The sequence below is a fragment of the Brachyistius frenatus genome, unplaced genomic scaffold (genome assembly GCF_029030835.1).
Source record: "Brachyistius frenatus isolate BFR_SWC_R1_liver_20210118 unplaced genomic scaffold, ASM2903083v1 Contig_339, whole genome shotgun sequence".
NCBI classification, from domain to species: domain Eukaryota; kingdom Metazoa; phylum Chordata; class Actinopteri; family Embiotocidae; genus Brachyistius; species Brachyistius frenatus.
The window spans coordinates 285,560-301,661 of record NW_027210938.1 but is presented as its reverse complement, the minus strand read 5'-3'; the positions used below and the strand labels follow the sequence as shown (position 1 = coordinate 301,661).

Below are 16,102 nucleotides of genomic sequence, written 5' to 3'. Positions count from 1 at the left end.
AAATGTTTCTGAATACTTCATCCACCATTTGTCTGAGTTGAATTAGACTAAATGGTGCTGCTTGTTTCCAGAATGGCCACCAGAGGGAGCACTCTGCCCACTGACAGCGCTGGTTGCCCCTGGAGACTACATGTCCCAGAATGCCTCGCGTTCAGTTTTTTTGTTGTTTTTTCCCGGGTCGCCTCCATCCTGCAGACGAAGAGGAAACAGATGACTCGTCTGCTTCGCTCTGGTCGATATCTGCTCCCTCAAAGTCTCCCGGAGTTCATTCAGGACATTAAAATCCCACCTGGAGGATCGAGTTTCAGAGGTGAGAACCACGACGGCGGCTTTTAAATTAAACAACAAATAAACGGGTTTAAAACACGTCTTTATGCTCAATTAGCTGCCGAGCTAGTCGTCAAACCAACTCAGCGACGCGGGTGAATCGTCTCCGGAGGGAGTCTCAGCTGCTCCTGTGGGACTTGTTTAGCTTTATTAACGTCGACATTGTTATTTTTATTCATCATATTGTGTTCGCAAGCAGCCCAGATGTTCCTCTGAAGGACTCCGGCCGGCCTCCTCTCAAAGCACAAGTTGCACGAAGTGGAGCTGCAGAAACCTCATTCAGTGACGTCAGCGGGGACAACGGGGGGGGGGGAGGTTATTATGCTTTTATTTATAGTCCCAGTTGTTGTTTTTAGCTTTATTAACATCATCCTGGTTTCTGAGCTGCTTTTGGTGCAGCTCGTGTTTTGGGAATATTTATGTTTTAAAATGTAAACAGGTTTTAGATGAACGACTAATTCCCTCATTTAGAAATGTAATAACATGTTATAACTACACTTTCATGACGTTTCCAACAAATGCAGGTGTCTTTTTTTTACCTTGTTTTTTCGGAGAGATTAGTTGCTGTACCTCACAGGGAAACCACATAACACCCCTCCACCACCACCACCACCCCTCCACCACCACCTCCACCACCACCACCACCCTCCGCATGTGCAAAAAGTCATGTGATCACGTGACTTATATGTGAAATATAAAAATGACTTTTGGAACTTTTTGAAACTCGGGCGCTACGGGGGAAATCACAGCACAACGACTGACTTTTGTTGTTGTTGTTGTCGTTGACTCTGAAATATTTACAACAACAAAAAATGCCGCTCCGTGCTTCACGCTGTTGGACTTTAGCGACTTCTACAAAATAAATAAATGTAAAGTCACGTAAATCTGAAAATTGATGCACATCACACGTCCACTTTCTCTTTTTTTAAATTTATGTTTGTTGTTGCTGTGTATCCTGTGCGTGACTTACAGTTAATACAGTTAGTTTCACTTCCCTAAACTACAGAAACTCAACAGTTGAGTGATCAAATGCAAAAGTCAACCAAAGGAACTTTTTCCAGATTACGTAACAACGTTTTGTGTTTTTTTTTGGAGACAGAAGACCTTTAGCAATCAGAAGTGGGTTTTTTTTTAAACAGTAGTTTGAAGTTGTCACACATCAGACATTGTAAAATGATCTTGTCTAAGATTTACACCAAACACTTTATATATCCGTTTTTTCCATTAAAAAAAAAAATCAACATTTTAGAGGATTTTAATTCATATTTGGTCGACCAAAATTCTCTGAAGAAGAAGAAAAAAAACTGCGTCTTTTTAATAGCCTCAAAAAGTAAATCATTTTCTTTTATACCGTTAAGTATCGTATATAACTTTTTTAATGACGGAAAAATTCTCTGATCGATTCTTTGGCGTCAGCCTCTCGGATAACAATATTTTCTGTTGGATATCTTCGGAGTTCGTTCTGTTGGCCGTACAAAAAAAGTGTTTTTTAACATTTTATAAATCAAACAATTGAGTGTTTCATGGACCCAGATAAAAAAAACAAATAAAAACACATATTTTATCACAGTTTTTCTGATGGATATTCTTTTCAGGCCTTAAAATGATAAAAGTTAAGTCGTTATCAAGGTTTATTTATTTATTTTTTTGCTTCGCCCTTCCAGCAGATGCACTGATGGCGTTCTCCCCAGCAGAGTGAGCCCGCTTCCAGCCGAAACCGGTCCGGTTGACCGGTGGGCGGAGGGGAAGTGGGGGGGCGGGGCCTGCCCAGAGGGGAGGAGGGAGGGGCGTGGCCAGCGATGGAAAGCCGATGCAGCAGCAGCTCCGATTCGCGACCGACCAGCAGGGGGCGCGCCTGCAACAACGCCACGCCCGTCTCCGTGAGGATGGAGTCGTTCGAAGAGAAGAAGTGCATCTCGGACGTGAGGAGGACCTTCTGCCTCTTCGTCACCTTCGACCTCTTGTTCGTCACCTTGCTCTGGATCATAGAGCTCAACGTAAGAGCCGTGTGTGTGTGTGTGTGTGTGTGTGTGTGTGTGTGTGTGTGTGTGTGTGTGTGTGTGTGTGTGTGTGTGTGTGTGTGTGTGTGTGTGTGTACTATAAGTACTATTTTTGTTTTGTAAATTTAGTGTTTTTAATTGCTGCCTACTGCCAGTTACATCCTCGAAGTGTCTGTGGCTCTTGTCAGACACGATGAAACCTTCACACTAATCTGATGCCGATTATATTTGTTTTATTTTATCAAATGACAAATTTAAGGTGTTAAAATAAGCTGGCTACTAATAAAAGTCACGTGGCACATCTTTCCGTGTCAGACGGAGCGAGTCAGAAATAAATGCCGTCAGATTTACCGCAACGTGGAATAATGAAACGACACCGAAAGAACCGACTGCAGATTTATTTTTTCCATCAGATCAGTCTGTAAAAACTCATTTCCCCTCCTCAAGTTGTGACGTCGCAAAAAAAACAACAACAACTTTCTCGTACGACCTCGTTAAGAATCTGAACTCCCTAAAAAATGTGTATGTTTCTGGGCCCCAGTTACCTTTGACCTTTGACCTTTGACCTTTATTTGGTTTGACTTGCCCAACAGGAGTCGCCACGGTTGTCTGACAGCCGCTTGACCTCGTTTTTATATATTATGCAACACTTTGAATTTACCGTCACGCGGTGCGTTCGAGGTTGAGCAGCCGCCGCCGGAGGAGCGAATCGAGGTCAAGCAGCTGTAAAACGTCCTGATTGAGGAAGTGATTTCTTATTGGTTTTTCTTATTTTTATTTTTTTTACTGCAGCACACTTTGAACGCTCCAGTTCAAGCAAACTTCCAGAAACACAGTCTGGATATCGTTCAGGTATCCGGCTTAAAGAGGACGATTTCATTCCAAGTAGCTGGAAGATTAAAATGTTTCTGTCATTAGTTTATTTATTATTATTTTTTAGGAAGCGGCTTAACAACTCCAGTTTTTTGTCATTTCAGGGAAAAATCTTGATTAAAAGAAGCCCAAAAAAACCTCATAAAACAGCATTAAAAAAAAAACATTCTTCGACCCGTCGAATTTACGAACGATTCGCTCGTAACCGAGGCTTTAACTTCCCGTGTTTTGTGTTGCAACAGGTGAACGGCGGCATTCAGAAGCAGCTGGAACGAGAAGTCCTGCACTACGACTACCACGCCTCCTTCTTCGACATCTTCGTAAGATACGCGACAGCATCGTGTTTTAATATACATCTCCACGTTTCCTCCTCCTTTTCTTGTTCTTTACACTCTTTCGTCCTTCGTTTCTCCTTTTTTCCGTTCTCGTCGCGGTTCCTGGACGTCCTCCTCCTCCTCCTCCAGCTGCTGGCCGTCTTCAGGTTTGCTGCTCTCATCCTGGCCTACGCCGTCTGTAAGCTTCGTCACTGGTGGGCCATCGCGGTGAGTTTCCTTTTTTGTGTGTCGACCAGCAGAGGGCGCCGTCGAGTCGTAGCTCAGTTTCAGGTGCATGAACGTGTTGTTGTTGTTTCTCTGCATGTAAATGATCTTTACAAAGATGTAAAGCCAAGAAATAGTAAATAATAGTTGCAGAAAACATTTAAATCAGGTTAAAATAAAGCAGAAACTCCAACACAACTGCACTCAAACACAGAATACAAACAGAATGAAACATTTCAAAATAAAAGCAGCTGAATTTCTCCTCATTCTTCCGTGCTGTAAAATCCAAACTCTAAAGACTAAGAACTGTTAATTTTGTGCAGATAAAATGCTAAAATATGAAGTTTTACTGCAACTTAAGCTTCTCTAATGAATCTTAAATCTATTTTTATAATCTTTTAAATTCCCCTTCAAAAAGTGATGAAATCTTCTCTCTCTCCTACTGTTACGCAGATTAAAGGGTCGTGTTTTAATTATTCTGCCATTTTATTTTAGATTTTTAATCTTAATTTTCTGTAACTACGTTAGATTTCTATGAAATGTCACTTCAAAATTACAATAATGTTTATTTTTGGCCTTTCAGAGGAAATAAATCGGGCCCGTCTGTTTAAAATATTGCTATCTTTAAGACAGATTTAAACATTCGACAATCAAAATATATAAAACCAGAAAACTGCACATGAATATTTTAACGAGTATCTCCTGAGTTAATGTAAACCACATTAAGATTTGCTCTGTTATTATATATAAAGTACAGTAGAGTGTCTCTGCTGCTGTTTCTTGTATTATGTATATAAGTTCATGATATTCAGTGGAGTTAAATCGAAGATGTTCTCGATGTTCTGTTCTTCAAAATAAAACACGGTTTTATTCGGATGAATCGCGTGGCAGTCGAACCGTCTCTGATCTCGTGTGCTCTCTGTTTGTGCAGATCACCACGGCGACCAGCTGTGCTTTCCTGATCATTAAAGTCATTTTATCAAAGGTAAGACGGCCGTGATGTGGTTTTTATTTAGTTTTGTAGTTTCTGAGGTCGAGCGGTCGGCGCCGCTTTCACTCACGACTCCTCGGACCTCGGTAGCAGCTCAACACGCTTCATAGTGTTTTATTAGTGTCATGATTCAGGATGTTCTCTCAGTTTTATAAGAATTGCTTCTAAAAAATGATTTTCGAATCTGTTTTTAATCCTTATTTTATTGTACAATCCTTGGTTGAAACAAAATTGCGTTGCGTTAACTTGACTTTATAATTGAATATCATAGAACGACTATAAATCTCCCAGATTATTAGGACCTTTTGTCTTTGATTGACTGTCTAGTAAACAAAAGGCATCCCTATTTATTAATATCTAATCGTTATGATGTATAAAACAAGAAATATTTCTTTATATGTGTGTGTGTGTGTGTGTGTGTGTGTGTGTGTGTGTGCAGCTGCTGTCTCAGGGGGCCTTCGGCTACCTGCTGCCCATCATCTCCTTCGTGTTGGCCTGGATAGAAACGTGGCTGCTCGACTTCAAAGTGCTGCCGCAGGAGGCCGAAGACGAAAACAGTGAGTCTCCGTTTTAATAAATAAATCGTAACAGATAATAAAATTGTTGATAAAAGTTTTGAGACCGTTTTTCTGTTTCACGTGAACAGAAAGCAGCACAATGATGAAGGAAGCGATAAGAAGCAGGAGCTAATGATGAGCTGTTTTTAACGGTTCCTCCTCTTCCCTCCTTGTCGTTGCAGGATATCGGTCCATCATGGACGCCACCGAGCGAGCTCCCCTCATGGGTCCGGGTCCGTTATCCGACGGACAGTTCTACTCTCCTCCGGAGTCTCTGGCAGGTCCGTTGACTCACACAGACATCAGTGCAGCCGACAAACATCCGGCGTTAACATCCGTCCCGCACGAACACCAAACGTCCCGTGAAATAAACACAGGAACAGATACAGAAACGTGAGGCAGCAGCGATTTAACCCAGCGACACAAATCATTTTCACGCTCCGTCCGTTCGAAGTTCACGACATGTTTCACGTTCGTAAAATGTCTGAACACTAGTTTGTAATTTACAACCTGAACCGTCTGACCCCGACCCGAAACTCACTTTAACTTCTTATCGCTCCATTAAACCGGTCGGACGTCGAATCTACGCGCTGATTATTTTTTTTAATAATTTTTTTTATTTGTCTTCCTTGTTTTCAGACTCTGACGAGGAACTGGACGATAAACATGATCCGGAAAAAGGGCTCATTACGCAGGTGACTTAACAGGTTCATTCCTTTAAATCCTAAAACTCCTTCGTTATAAAACCTCATTTCATGTGATATATATTTTGTTTTCCTCGTCAGGATCCCCCCTCTTCCCACCTCCCCTTCTGAAGGTGGAAGTTTTTCTCCTGTCCTGCCTTAACACCACCACCGCCACGTTCTGCCATTTTAGTTTTTTATGCGTCCCAAAGAAAATCTTCGTTACGTTCACGAGTGCAACTCGACGTCGGCCGTCGCCGCCGGCACCAGAAACATGGAGCCGCTTAAGAAGCAGCTTCGGTGTCGTGACTTCTGGGAATCGTGAGGAAATTTTCTTGTTTTCTTTTTCGCCGCTTTTTAACAAACTCTGGACCTTCAAAGAGAATAATTCATAACAAAAGATGTTTTTTTTGTTGTGCAAACTAAATGCAGATGTTGGTGAAATAAAAGCAAATCAGTACTTTTTTACCATGAATTTTTTTTTTTTTTTTTTTTTTTTTTTTTGTCAAACAAATGTTTAGTTTTTTTTTCTAAGGTATTAATGTCTTATTTCTATCATCGTATGTTTTACTTTGAATGTGTTGATTGTTTTCCACATATTTGGGGGCGTTTGAAGTCACTGTAAAGGAAAAAATAAGCTCAACGGACTCTGCAGGAAAGAAAAAGAAGGATTTTGTGGCCAGTAACGAAGCTTATGGGACTCGTCTGTAGCAAAACGAGACAAACTCTGGCTTTGAGGTCTTAAAAAAAGTAAGAAAAAAAAAAGCCCTGCAACAACCTGCATGGTTGATAACAAAAAACAAAAAAAATGAAGGTTTGATGAATGCTGTTTGCTTCTGAAAGAGAATGAAGAATTGTACTTAAAAAAAAAAAAAAAAAAGTGAGCCATAAATCTGCATCATTTACACACAAAACTTAAGTAAGTGCACTGTATGAAACGCTGCTGCGACGGGAAGAAAAGGTTGACTGTACATATCCTGATTGCATGCCTTGCAAGCCCAGTGGTGTTTGTTTTTACAAAAAGCCTTTTTTTCCTGAATCATTAAAAATGTGAAAGCTTTATGTGGCTGTCTTTTATTATTTCATGGGTTTTACTTTTTATAACGGCGTTTTTTTTGTCTATGATTTCAGTAGTGCAAAGTCGGGATTCAGAACCGTTGATCCTGACTTTGAAGACTTAAGTAATTGCAGGTAACGACGGCTAGAGGTTGCGAGTTCGAGTACCGCTCAACGTAAAGGAACTTGTGAAACAGTTCAATATATAAACTATTAGAAAATACAACCAAAATGCACAAAACCCAAACCAATGACAAAACAAATTATATAACACCAAAAAAAAACTAATAATTGAACAAATATTTTTTTTTTCAACTAAAAACAACTAGTGCCAAAAACTCAACAAAAAACAAACAAGAAATGTAAAAAAAACATTTACACTAAAAATATATATCGTAAAAAAATTTAAACCAAGATTTACAAAAAAAAAAAACTAAAAATAAGTCGACCACCAAATCTTGTTGTTTTAGAGACTCTCGATTAAACGAGGTTCATACTCTGCATTTATAAAAGAAGACCTTTAAATGAGAGCAGGACCTCCTACTTTCATGGGTAAAAGTTACTTATTAAATGTGTATAAACGTAAACATTTGTGAGAAAATGACAACTTCGAAATGAATAGCGAACGATTTATAAAATAGAACATATAATAATTTATAAATTACTAATACAATATATAAATATTAATAACGTATACTTTGATTGCAGGGATAGGGATCTATGTGAAGTTATAGTTAATGTTTCATATTGTTGGAGGAATGTTTTTTTTTCCTTGTTGTCGTGTCTGCCTCCGGACGCCAGGGGGCGATGTGCAAAAAGAAGTGACGCCGAGACTTCTTCCTGTTTGTAGCGGAACACGGAGCTTTCCTTTCCCCGTGCCGACAGCGGACCGCGACGTGTCCCGACAAAATGGCACTTTATAATTTTAAGAAGATTATGGTGGTTCCCACCTCTAAGGTAAGTTTTATTTCCACTTCTGTAGCGTCTTAAAACCGCTTTTGTGTTTTTTGTGTGTGTTTTTACCGCCGTGCGGAGAGAGACGGTTGAAAGTAGAGAAGAAGAACACGATCGAGGAGGAAAACACGTGGTCTGCTGGTGTGACGAGACAGCTTCAGGTGTTAGGACGTGAATAACGAAATCTAGAGAGAAAAACCCACCTGGCTGTTTTCTCCAGTCTGACAAGTCCGGATCAGAACAACTTCAGGCGTTGAACATGCTTTTCTTATCAGCAAAGATATCTCACGTTCAAAACTCCGTTCACAAATCTGGAAATTTAAGTTTAAGACTCCTTGTCTGTTTTTCTTTTAAGCAAAAATAAACCATTCAATTCGTGATGTATGTCCTAAATCTACCAGCACGCTTTAATATAAGAATAACGTGCGTGTCACGTGTTACTCAGCAGTGCCAGTCCTTTTAAATAACCGCGTTTGCGGCGGCGAGTCCTGGGAACCAAGTCATGAACAAGCAAAATCGTGCTTTCTTACAAATAAAAAAAAAGATGCCGAATTGACAACAAGACGTAGCTTGTGCGTAGAAAGGAAGCAATATTGTGTTTTAAGGTGTCTGTTTTGACTGACAACGGATTTTACATTAAATTGGTAGGTTTTGTCAATGAGGTCCGGCAGGACTCACGAGGAAATTCGGTTTTGTGGGCGAGACGATATGACGATGGCATGTTTTTGTGGAGAAATGTTCAGGGGGCAGATCCAGTGCACGCTGCAGTATTTTTTAAAAGCTGATGAGAAGTTATCAAGACTCATTTAAAGGAATGTCACGCATTTCTGAATAATAAAACTGAGTTGGTTGTGGCTCACCTGCATCTTCCATTCTTCTTTCTGCAGGAATTCATCGACATCACTTTATCCAAAACGCAAAGGAAGACGCCCACGGTGGTGCACAAGCATTACCAGATCCACCGCATCCGACACTTTTACATGCGGAAGGTGAAGTTCACGCAGCAGAACTACCACGACCGCCTCACGCAGATCCTCACCGACTTCCCCAAACTGGACGTAAGTCTGGAAAATCACAAAGAGAAAAACCCCACGGGTTGTTGTTGTTGTTGTTGTTGTTGTTTTATTAAATCTGACCTCTGGGTTTGTATTTTTTGTGTCTCCTCAGGACATCCATCCGTTCTACGCCGATCTGATGAACGTGTTGTACGACAAAGATCATTACAAGTTGGCCTTAGGGCAGATAAACATCGCCAAGAATTTGATCGATAAGTGAGTTTGTCTAAAAATTCCTGTTTCCTTGTGTTTTTCAGCAACAGATAATATTAAAATCTGGCATGAAAGAGGTGGATTTCTAGCAAAGGGATTTTTATGGTGTTTTTCTTCCTTTTTTTAAAATCGATTTATATTTTATGTGTTTATTGTTTACATCTGAGGTTTTGTCAAGAATCTTCTCGGTGACTTTAATCACTTCTTTTTTTTATCTCTTTGTGTCCGTTTGGGAAGTTGCAGATTTAACCCCAAAAAAAAATCACAAGTTTGAACTGTAGATAATAATAATAATAAAAAAAGATAAATCAGTTAAGCCTGAAAGTTGGAATAGAAGACGACAACATCACAGATATTGTAAATCGTGAGCTCGTTGCAGAACCGAAGGAGTAAATCAAACATGTTTTTTTTTCCTCTGTGAACCCTTTCAGTGTTTCCAAAGACTACGTCCGCCTGATGAAGTACGGAGACTCTCTGTATCGGTGCAAACAGCTGAAGAGAGCCGCTCTGGGTCGAATGTGCACCATCCTGAAGCGACAGAAGTCCAGTCTGGAGTATCTGGAACAAGGTGACGGACCGAATCTCTGCACTAACTTTAACTCCGGTTCATTGTTGTAGCTGAGAATTTGTTTTTTCAAATACGTTAATCTGTTTTATTTATTTATTTTTTTGTTGTTGTTGTCTCCCTGCTCCAACAGTGCGTCAGCATCTGTCCCGTCTGCCGAGCATCGACCCGAACACGAGGACACTGCTGCTGTGCGGCTACCCCAACGTGGGCAAGTCCAGTTTTATCAACAAGGTAAACAAACGCAGAGCTGCACGCCCGTTTTTTTTTTAATATATATTGTTTATGTGAAAACCTGATGGAAAAATATTAACGAGGACCAAAACAATCAGGTGCAAACTCTTTTTTTTTTTTAGCCGAGGTTGTTTACCTTCTCTGTGAAGCTGCAATACCACCGAGTGCCACTAGAGGTCGGCTCCATAGACTCCAATTCAACTTCTCTCCTGATATTTGAAGCCAAAACATTTTTTTCCCACGAGTTATCTCGGTGTTGTTAGCTGGATCTGACTCGATCTGATTGGAAACCACCGATAGCTGTAACCTGACTGCACCACAGGCCTGTCAATCAAACAGACACGCCCCCAAAAACAGGTCTTTTTGAATCTTCTTTTCTAATGAATGAGGGATTATTTTCAGATGGACCTCCAGAAAACTAAAAAGAAGGAGTGACTTTAGCTAACAACACCGAGATAACTTTTGGGAATTTTCGGAGAAATTGAATGGGAGTCTATGGAGGCTTTTTGGAGCCGACCTCTAGTGGCACTCAGTGGTATTGCAGCTTCAGGCACTTCTGTCTCATTTTTCAAAGTAGGAAGCTACGAGCACTTTTTATATCCAGTCTGTGTTTTTACCCCCATAATTGCTTTTAGAATAAGTTTTCAGGCAGATGTAAATAACGTTTAAATAATTAGAAACGACCATTTAAGGTCATATCTCCAATAAAAAAAATGTACCCCATGTTTGTAATCCCTGTTTTCAGCGTGTTTCACATCTCAGTAAATCTTAACATGGGTTCGAACGTTCCTCCCCGTCAGGTGACCAGAGCCGACGTGGACGTCCAGCCGTACGCTTTCACCACCAAGTCTCTGTTCGTGGGTCACATGGACTACAGATACCTCCGCTGGCAGGTGAGTCGAGCTCCGGCGAGAAGGATGACAAACGTGACAGCGAGGTTTAAAGACTTCCTGTCAGCTTTAAATGGAGACGACAGGAGGGACTTCCTTCAAGGGGCCTCGTGTTAAAATAATGTAATATACGATTGTTCAATAGTATAAATGTGTTTTGAGGATTTTGATTGAGATTAAATGACAAGGACACATAAAGCTTCTTTACCACTTAATGTTTCCACATTTAAAAACAAGAATAATTTAATAAATATCAGGTGAAAAAAAAAAAACATTAAATTTGAATTCTTTGAGGTTTTACTTCAGTCTTATAATTTTTTTTTTTTTTTTCCTAATTTAACCCTACTTTTTAGTTTTTCTTTGCTCCTGGTCTTAAATTAATGAACAATTAATCCTCTTAAAGCTAATACTAAATACTTTAACCGTTACTTTATTTTTCTTAATTTTGTATACTTGTGTGTGTGTGTGTAGGTGGTGGACACCCCCGGCATCCTCGACCACCCTCTGGAGGACAGGAACACCATCGAGATGCAGGCCATCACGGCTCTGGCTCACCTGCGCGCGGCGATCCTCTACGTCATGGACGCGTCCGAGCAGTGCGGCCACACGCTCGCCGAGCAGCTGGAGCTCTTCAACAACATCCGTCCGCTGTTCGCCAACAAGGTCAGAGGTCGTCAACACAAAGAAAAAATGGATACGAAGTTGTGTCTGGGTTTTTTTTTCCACTGTGATTGAATTGGCTGTGTAAAAAGTGACGAGCACAGCGTTTTTACCCAAAGTTGAACATTTTTCAATCCCAGCGACTAGAAGAAAAAACATTGCAGAACGTTCTGCATTCAATGCAAATTAAACTGTCAGCCGGCTTTTTAAAAAACAAAAACCAAGCACTCCCATTGAGAACAATTTTGAAAAACCAAAAAGTTTCAGGGAAAAACACTTCGGTGGACACGGACGGGCCCCCACTTCTGTCCTAAAAGTTTTCTTTTAGAAATAAAAAAAATCAGAATAAGATTGAAAACATTTTTTTTTCTGACTTGTAGCCTTTAGACAATTTTTTATTTGGGCGGATGAGGTTTGTCTCAATTTAAAAGAAAAAAAGAAAATTGGTGTGCGTTTTTAGCTTCCTCTCTCCGAGGAGTGTAACTTAATGCCGATGTCCCCACAGCCTCTCATCGTCGTGGCAAACAAGTGCGACGTGAAGAAGATCAGCGAGCTGTCCGAGGAGAACCAGGTGGGTGATTCACGGTTTTGGACCGAAGACTTTCTGATCTTCAGACGTCAGAGGAGCTTCTCTTTTTTAAATTTTTTTTTATTTTGACTCGACTTTGCTCTCTTTCGCCATCAAGAAAATCTTCACTGACCTCTCGGCCGATGGCGTCACCGTGATCGAGACGAGCACCCTGACGGAGGAGGGAGTCATGAAGGTCAAAACTGAGGTCAGGCGTTCGAGGCTCTCTCTCTCTTTTTCTTTCTCTTCACCCAAAAGGTGTCGGTTGTAATCTCACCGCCGTGCTCGGTGCTCTGTTGCTCAGGCCTGCGACCAGCTCCTCGCCCACCGCGTCAACACCAAGATGAAGGGCAAGAAGGTCCACGACGTCCTCAACCGGCTGCACCTCGCCATGCCCGCCAAGAGAGACGAGAAGGTAGATTCAGGAGGCGGAACTTTAGAAGATATTCGGCGTCTTATACGAAGTTGTTTTTTTTCTCGCTGTTTACTAATTTTTATCGTCTCCAGGAGAGACCTCCGTTCATACCGGAGGGAGCTTTGCAGCGCAAGAAAGCGATGGAGGTGGACGCACCCAAACGCAAACTGGTACGTAGCGGCGGAAAGTGGCGCAAATATATTTACTTGAAGTACAATTTTGAAGGTCCATAATTTGATGGGTTCATCCTTCAGGAGAGAGATCTGGAGATGGAGCTCGGCGACGACTACATCCTGGATCTGCAGAGTAAGACCCGTTTTTAATTCGTATGTAACGGCACTGCCGACTGTGAAGTTGTACGAAGTTAATGCTTTTTTTTTTAAAGAATACTGGGATCTGATGAACGCGGAGGAGAAGCAGGATAAGATCCCCGAGGTGTGGGAGGGCCACAACATCGCGGACTACATCGATCCCGACATCATGAAGGTGAGTTTGTCGTCGTCGTGGTTACCGCGCCCGTTCAATTTATTAGAAAAATAAAGCCGTCCGCCGTGACGAGACGTTCTCGATCAGTAGTTTCCCGAAGCAGAGCATCTGGAGCTGTAGTGTGAAGTATTTTGTTTTTTTTAACCCCCAAGATACGAGCTCAGATTAGTCAAATTTTTACCACTTGGAAGGGTCAAAAATTTGGATCATGTTTATATGTTTTTTATCTTTGCGTGGTAGAGTTTTAACTTGCGTTTTTTTGGAAGTGTTCCTGAGCCCCATGCAGTGATTTCCACTACAGAATTGTGGTTTGTTTTGAATGCACTGCCTAACATAACAGTATAGAGGATAACGGACAAAAAAATAATAATTACCAGACCCAAAATAAATATTTGTGAAATTACACTTCATTAAAATGTTTTATTTTACGGAAAATGAACATTACATCTTAAATATTAAAAAAATCTCAATGTACGTTTTAGCTCGTCGTATGCTTTTTAACCTACACTACATATTGTGATAGTTATGTTTGATTTTATGTGCTTTTTTTTTCTTTGTGTGTCGTCTGAACAAAAACATCATTCTTGGGACTCATTTCCATCATTTATTTATTTATTTTTTGTTTTAACCTGTTTTTAAAAATGTTTGGCTCTTGTTCAGTTCGGATTTTGTGTTCGCTGCTTTCTGTTGTCGGTTGTTCACTCTTTCTCGGTGCATATATCTCGATGCGGTTTCCACAAAAAGAAGGTTTACTACCTGGTTTAAGAAAACTAAAAGTGTCTCCTGGTCCTTTTGCAGAAACTGGAGGATCTGGAGCAGGAGGAGGATCTGAAGGAGCGAGCCGGGGAGTACAACTCCAACGACGAGAGCGAGGACGAGGAGATGCAGGAGATCCGCGTCCTCGCCAAGCAGATCCGCGAGAAGAAGCAGCTCCTGGTCGTGAAGTCGAAAGACAAGGACATTCACGGACCTCGCATGCCCAGGACCGCCACCAAGGTGGGGGGGGATGGGGGGCTGGGTGGGGGGGGATGGGGGGCTGGGATGATGCCATTGGTCAGTTTTAAGCTTATCAATGCAGTGCCAGGCTTTGAATATAGGTCGTTCAATAAGTAGCACAGAGGTAAGTTATGTTTAGAAAAAATATATTTTTTATTGAATTTGAATAAAATCAAAACAATATATGACATGAAATGAAAAATGCGTTTGTGTGTGCTCAGGTGTCAGACATTCAAATCTCAGCAGCTACATTTCTAATGTTTTTATGAAATTGATTAACAACAGCATGCGGTTTTATTTTGAAAGTCGTCCCCTGATCACCTCACGTCATTGGTAGTGCTCTTGAGTTATTAAATTGATTTGTGTGTGATATGTACAGGTTGAAAGGAAGCAGCTGGAGAAGGAGATGGGGAGCCTCGGTCTGGACATGAACAACAAAGACGATGTAAGTTTTTCCTTTTAAATCCAAAACATATAATTAAATGAATCCTGTGAACGAAGTCCTGTTTATATTTTTAAATGACATGTTAATGATAATTTACTGAAGCAGGCGATTGTATTCATTCTTTCTTTTTTTTTACCTATTGTGTTTTACCTCTTTTTTTTTAATTATTATTGGTTTTCTAATAATTTTTTTGTTTTACTTTTTATATTTATATAATATTAAGGATGGGACACAAATTTACAATATTTGAATAGTCCTTATAATATACAAAAAAAACGATTAGCATCATGCGACTGTCGTTCTTTCTTATTTCCCTTGTTGTAATGCATCAATCCCTGCTTATTATTACTTTTATCTTTGGATTTATAAATGAGCTTTTCTCTTATTTTGGTGGGGTGTCGATGTAGTCACACAGCAGTCCTTCGTACTGTTGGTTGAGTTCGGCGACACACTTGTGAACGTTTTTTGTTTTTTCTGGTACTTTCAGAGCCACTACGCTGAGCAGGCCCGACGCTCCCGCAGCGTCACGAAGAAACGTAAACGTGAAGCTTCGGCTCCTCCCGCCTTCAAAACCCGCAGCCAGAGCGCCTCCCGACCTCCACGCGACCAGTCCGGTTTACGAGATGCGAAGGTCTGTGACGACGTCTTTGCTTTTGACTTGCTCTTGTTAAGAGATTTGTTTGTTGTTGTTTACGTGTTCATTTAAAAAAATTAAAATTTAAAAAAAGGGGCGGGGAACAGATTTTGAAAGTTTTCGTGTTTGTTTTCCTCAGATGGCAAGGAAGACCAAGAGGATGATGAAGAACTCCCAGAAAGGCATGAACCGCGAGGGCAAGAAGGGAGAGGCCGACAGACACGTGTTTGACCTCAAACCCAAACACCTCCTGGCCGGGAAGAGGAAGTCGGGCACCAACGATCGCAGATAAACCTGATTCTTCTGGACTCTTGACATCGAAGATGATGGGGCTGTTAAAAAAAAGTAACCCCTCAGAAAATGTAACTATATAGAAAAACAGAGACTCAAAAACCAGTTTTGTGATGGTTAATGTCTTATTTTGTTACTGCAGTTGCCATCAAACTGTTGTCACTGATCTGTAAACCATTTCACAAGTTTTTATGCCTTACAAGCGTGTATGTGGCTCGGGAAATGCTGGGCCGTCTTTAGATAAAGTGATGATAACTGGCGTCCTCTTGAGAAATATTCATGACAGGGGAGCCAAATAAATATACACCTGACCTAAACTGCAGTCTGTCAGGCTTTTATTTTGAAAAGCAAAGATTTATGCCTGGGATTTACCCTGCTGTGTTTTTTTTTTTTAAAATTTACTTTCAGGTCAACTGTAAAGATTTGTGAAGCTTATCCGTCCTACTTTTGATCTGTAGCAGCTGCCAGGTTGCTCTTTTCCGGCTGTTTAGCCCCTAAACATGCTTTTCTGTTGACGTTTTCTTGCTTGTGTCAAAAATGCTCACCCAGGAAAATATAAATTTTTATATCACTTAATTCGTCAACAAAAAAATGTGTAATTCGGCATACATTATATTTATTTCCAAACATCCACAATAATGCAATTAATTTAGTTTATTTGCTCAGTGTG

At 40.7% G+C, this 16,102-nt stretch overlaps 2 protein-coding genes across 3 annotated transcripts; both read left to right on the top strand.

Moving 5' to 3' along the window:
* The first annotated feature begins 161 nt into the window (after positions 1-161).
* Positions 162-7,030, top strand: stard3nl (STARD3 N-terminal like). 2 transcript variants are annotated; one of them, XM_069723624.1, is made up of 9 exons: positions 162-310; positions 1,995-2,324; positions 3,443-3,520; positions 3,665-3,742; positions 4,671-4,724; positions 5,170-5,287; positions 5,470-5,568; positions 5,927-5,994; positions 6,073-7,030. In XM_069723624.1, the coding sequence occupies exons 2-8, from the start codon at positions 2,127-2,129 to the stop codon at positions 5,989-5,991; spliced, it is 690 nt and encodes a 229-aa protein (XP_069579725.1). In that variant the 5' UTR covers positions 162-310; positions 1,995-2,126; the 3' UTR covers positions 5,992-5,994; positions 6,073-7,030. The 2 variants fall into 2 exon arrangements, with proteins under 2 accessions (XP_069579725.1, XP_069579722.1); XM_069723621.1 differs by having other exon boundaries at positions 1,992-2,324.
* An 860-nt stretch (positions 7,031-7,890) lies between these two features.
* Positions 7,891-15,749, top strand: gtpbp4 (GTP binding protein 4). The gene is made up of 17 exons (XM_069723620.1): positions 7,891-7,983; positions 8,868-9,038; positions 9,148-9,251; positions 9,680-9,816; positions 9,947-10,047; positions 10,848-10,940; positions 11,409-11,600; positions 12,103-12,168; positions 12,284-12,373; positions 12,470-12,580; positions 12,673-12,750; positions 12,835-12,886; positions 12,966-13,066; positions 13,865-14,062; positions 14,442-14,507; positions 14,995-15,138; positions 15,281-15,749. Exons 1-17 carry the CDS (start codon positions 7,936-7,938, stop codon positions 15,431-15,433), a joined length of 1,905 nt encoding a protein of 634 aa, XP_069579721.1. The 5' UTR covers positions 7,891-7,935; the 3' UTR covers positions 15,434-15,749.
* Positions 15,750-16,102: the final 353 nt, after the last annotated feature.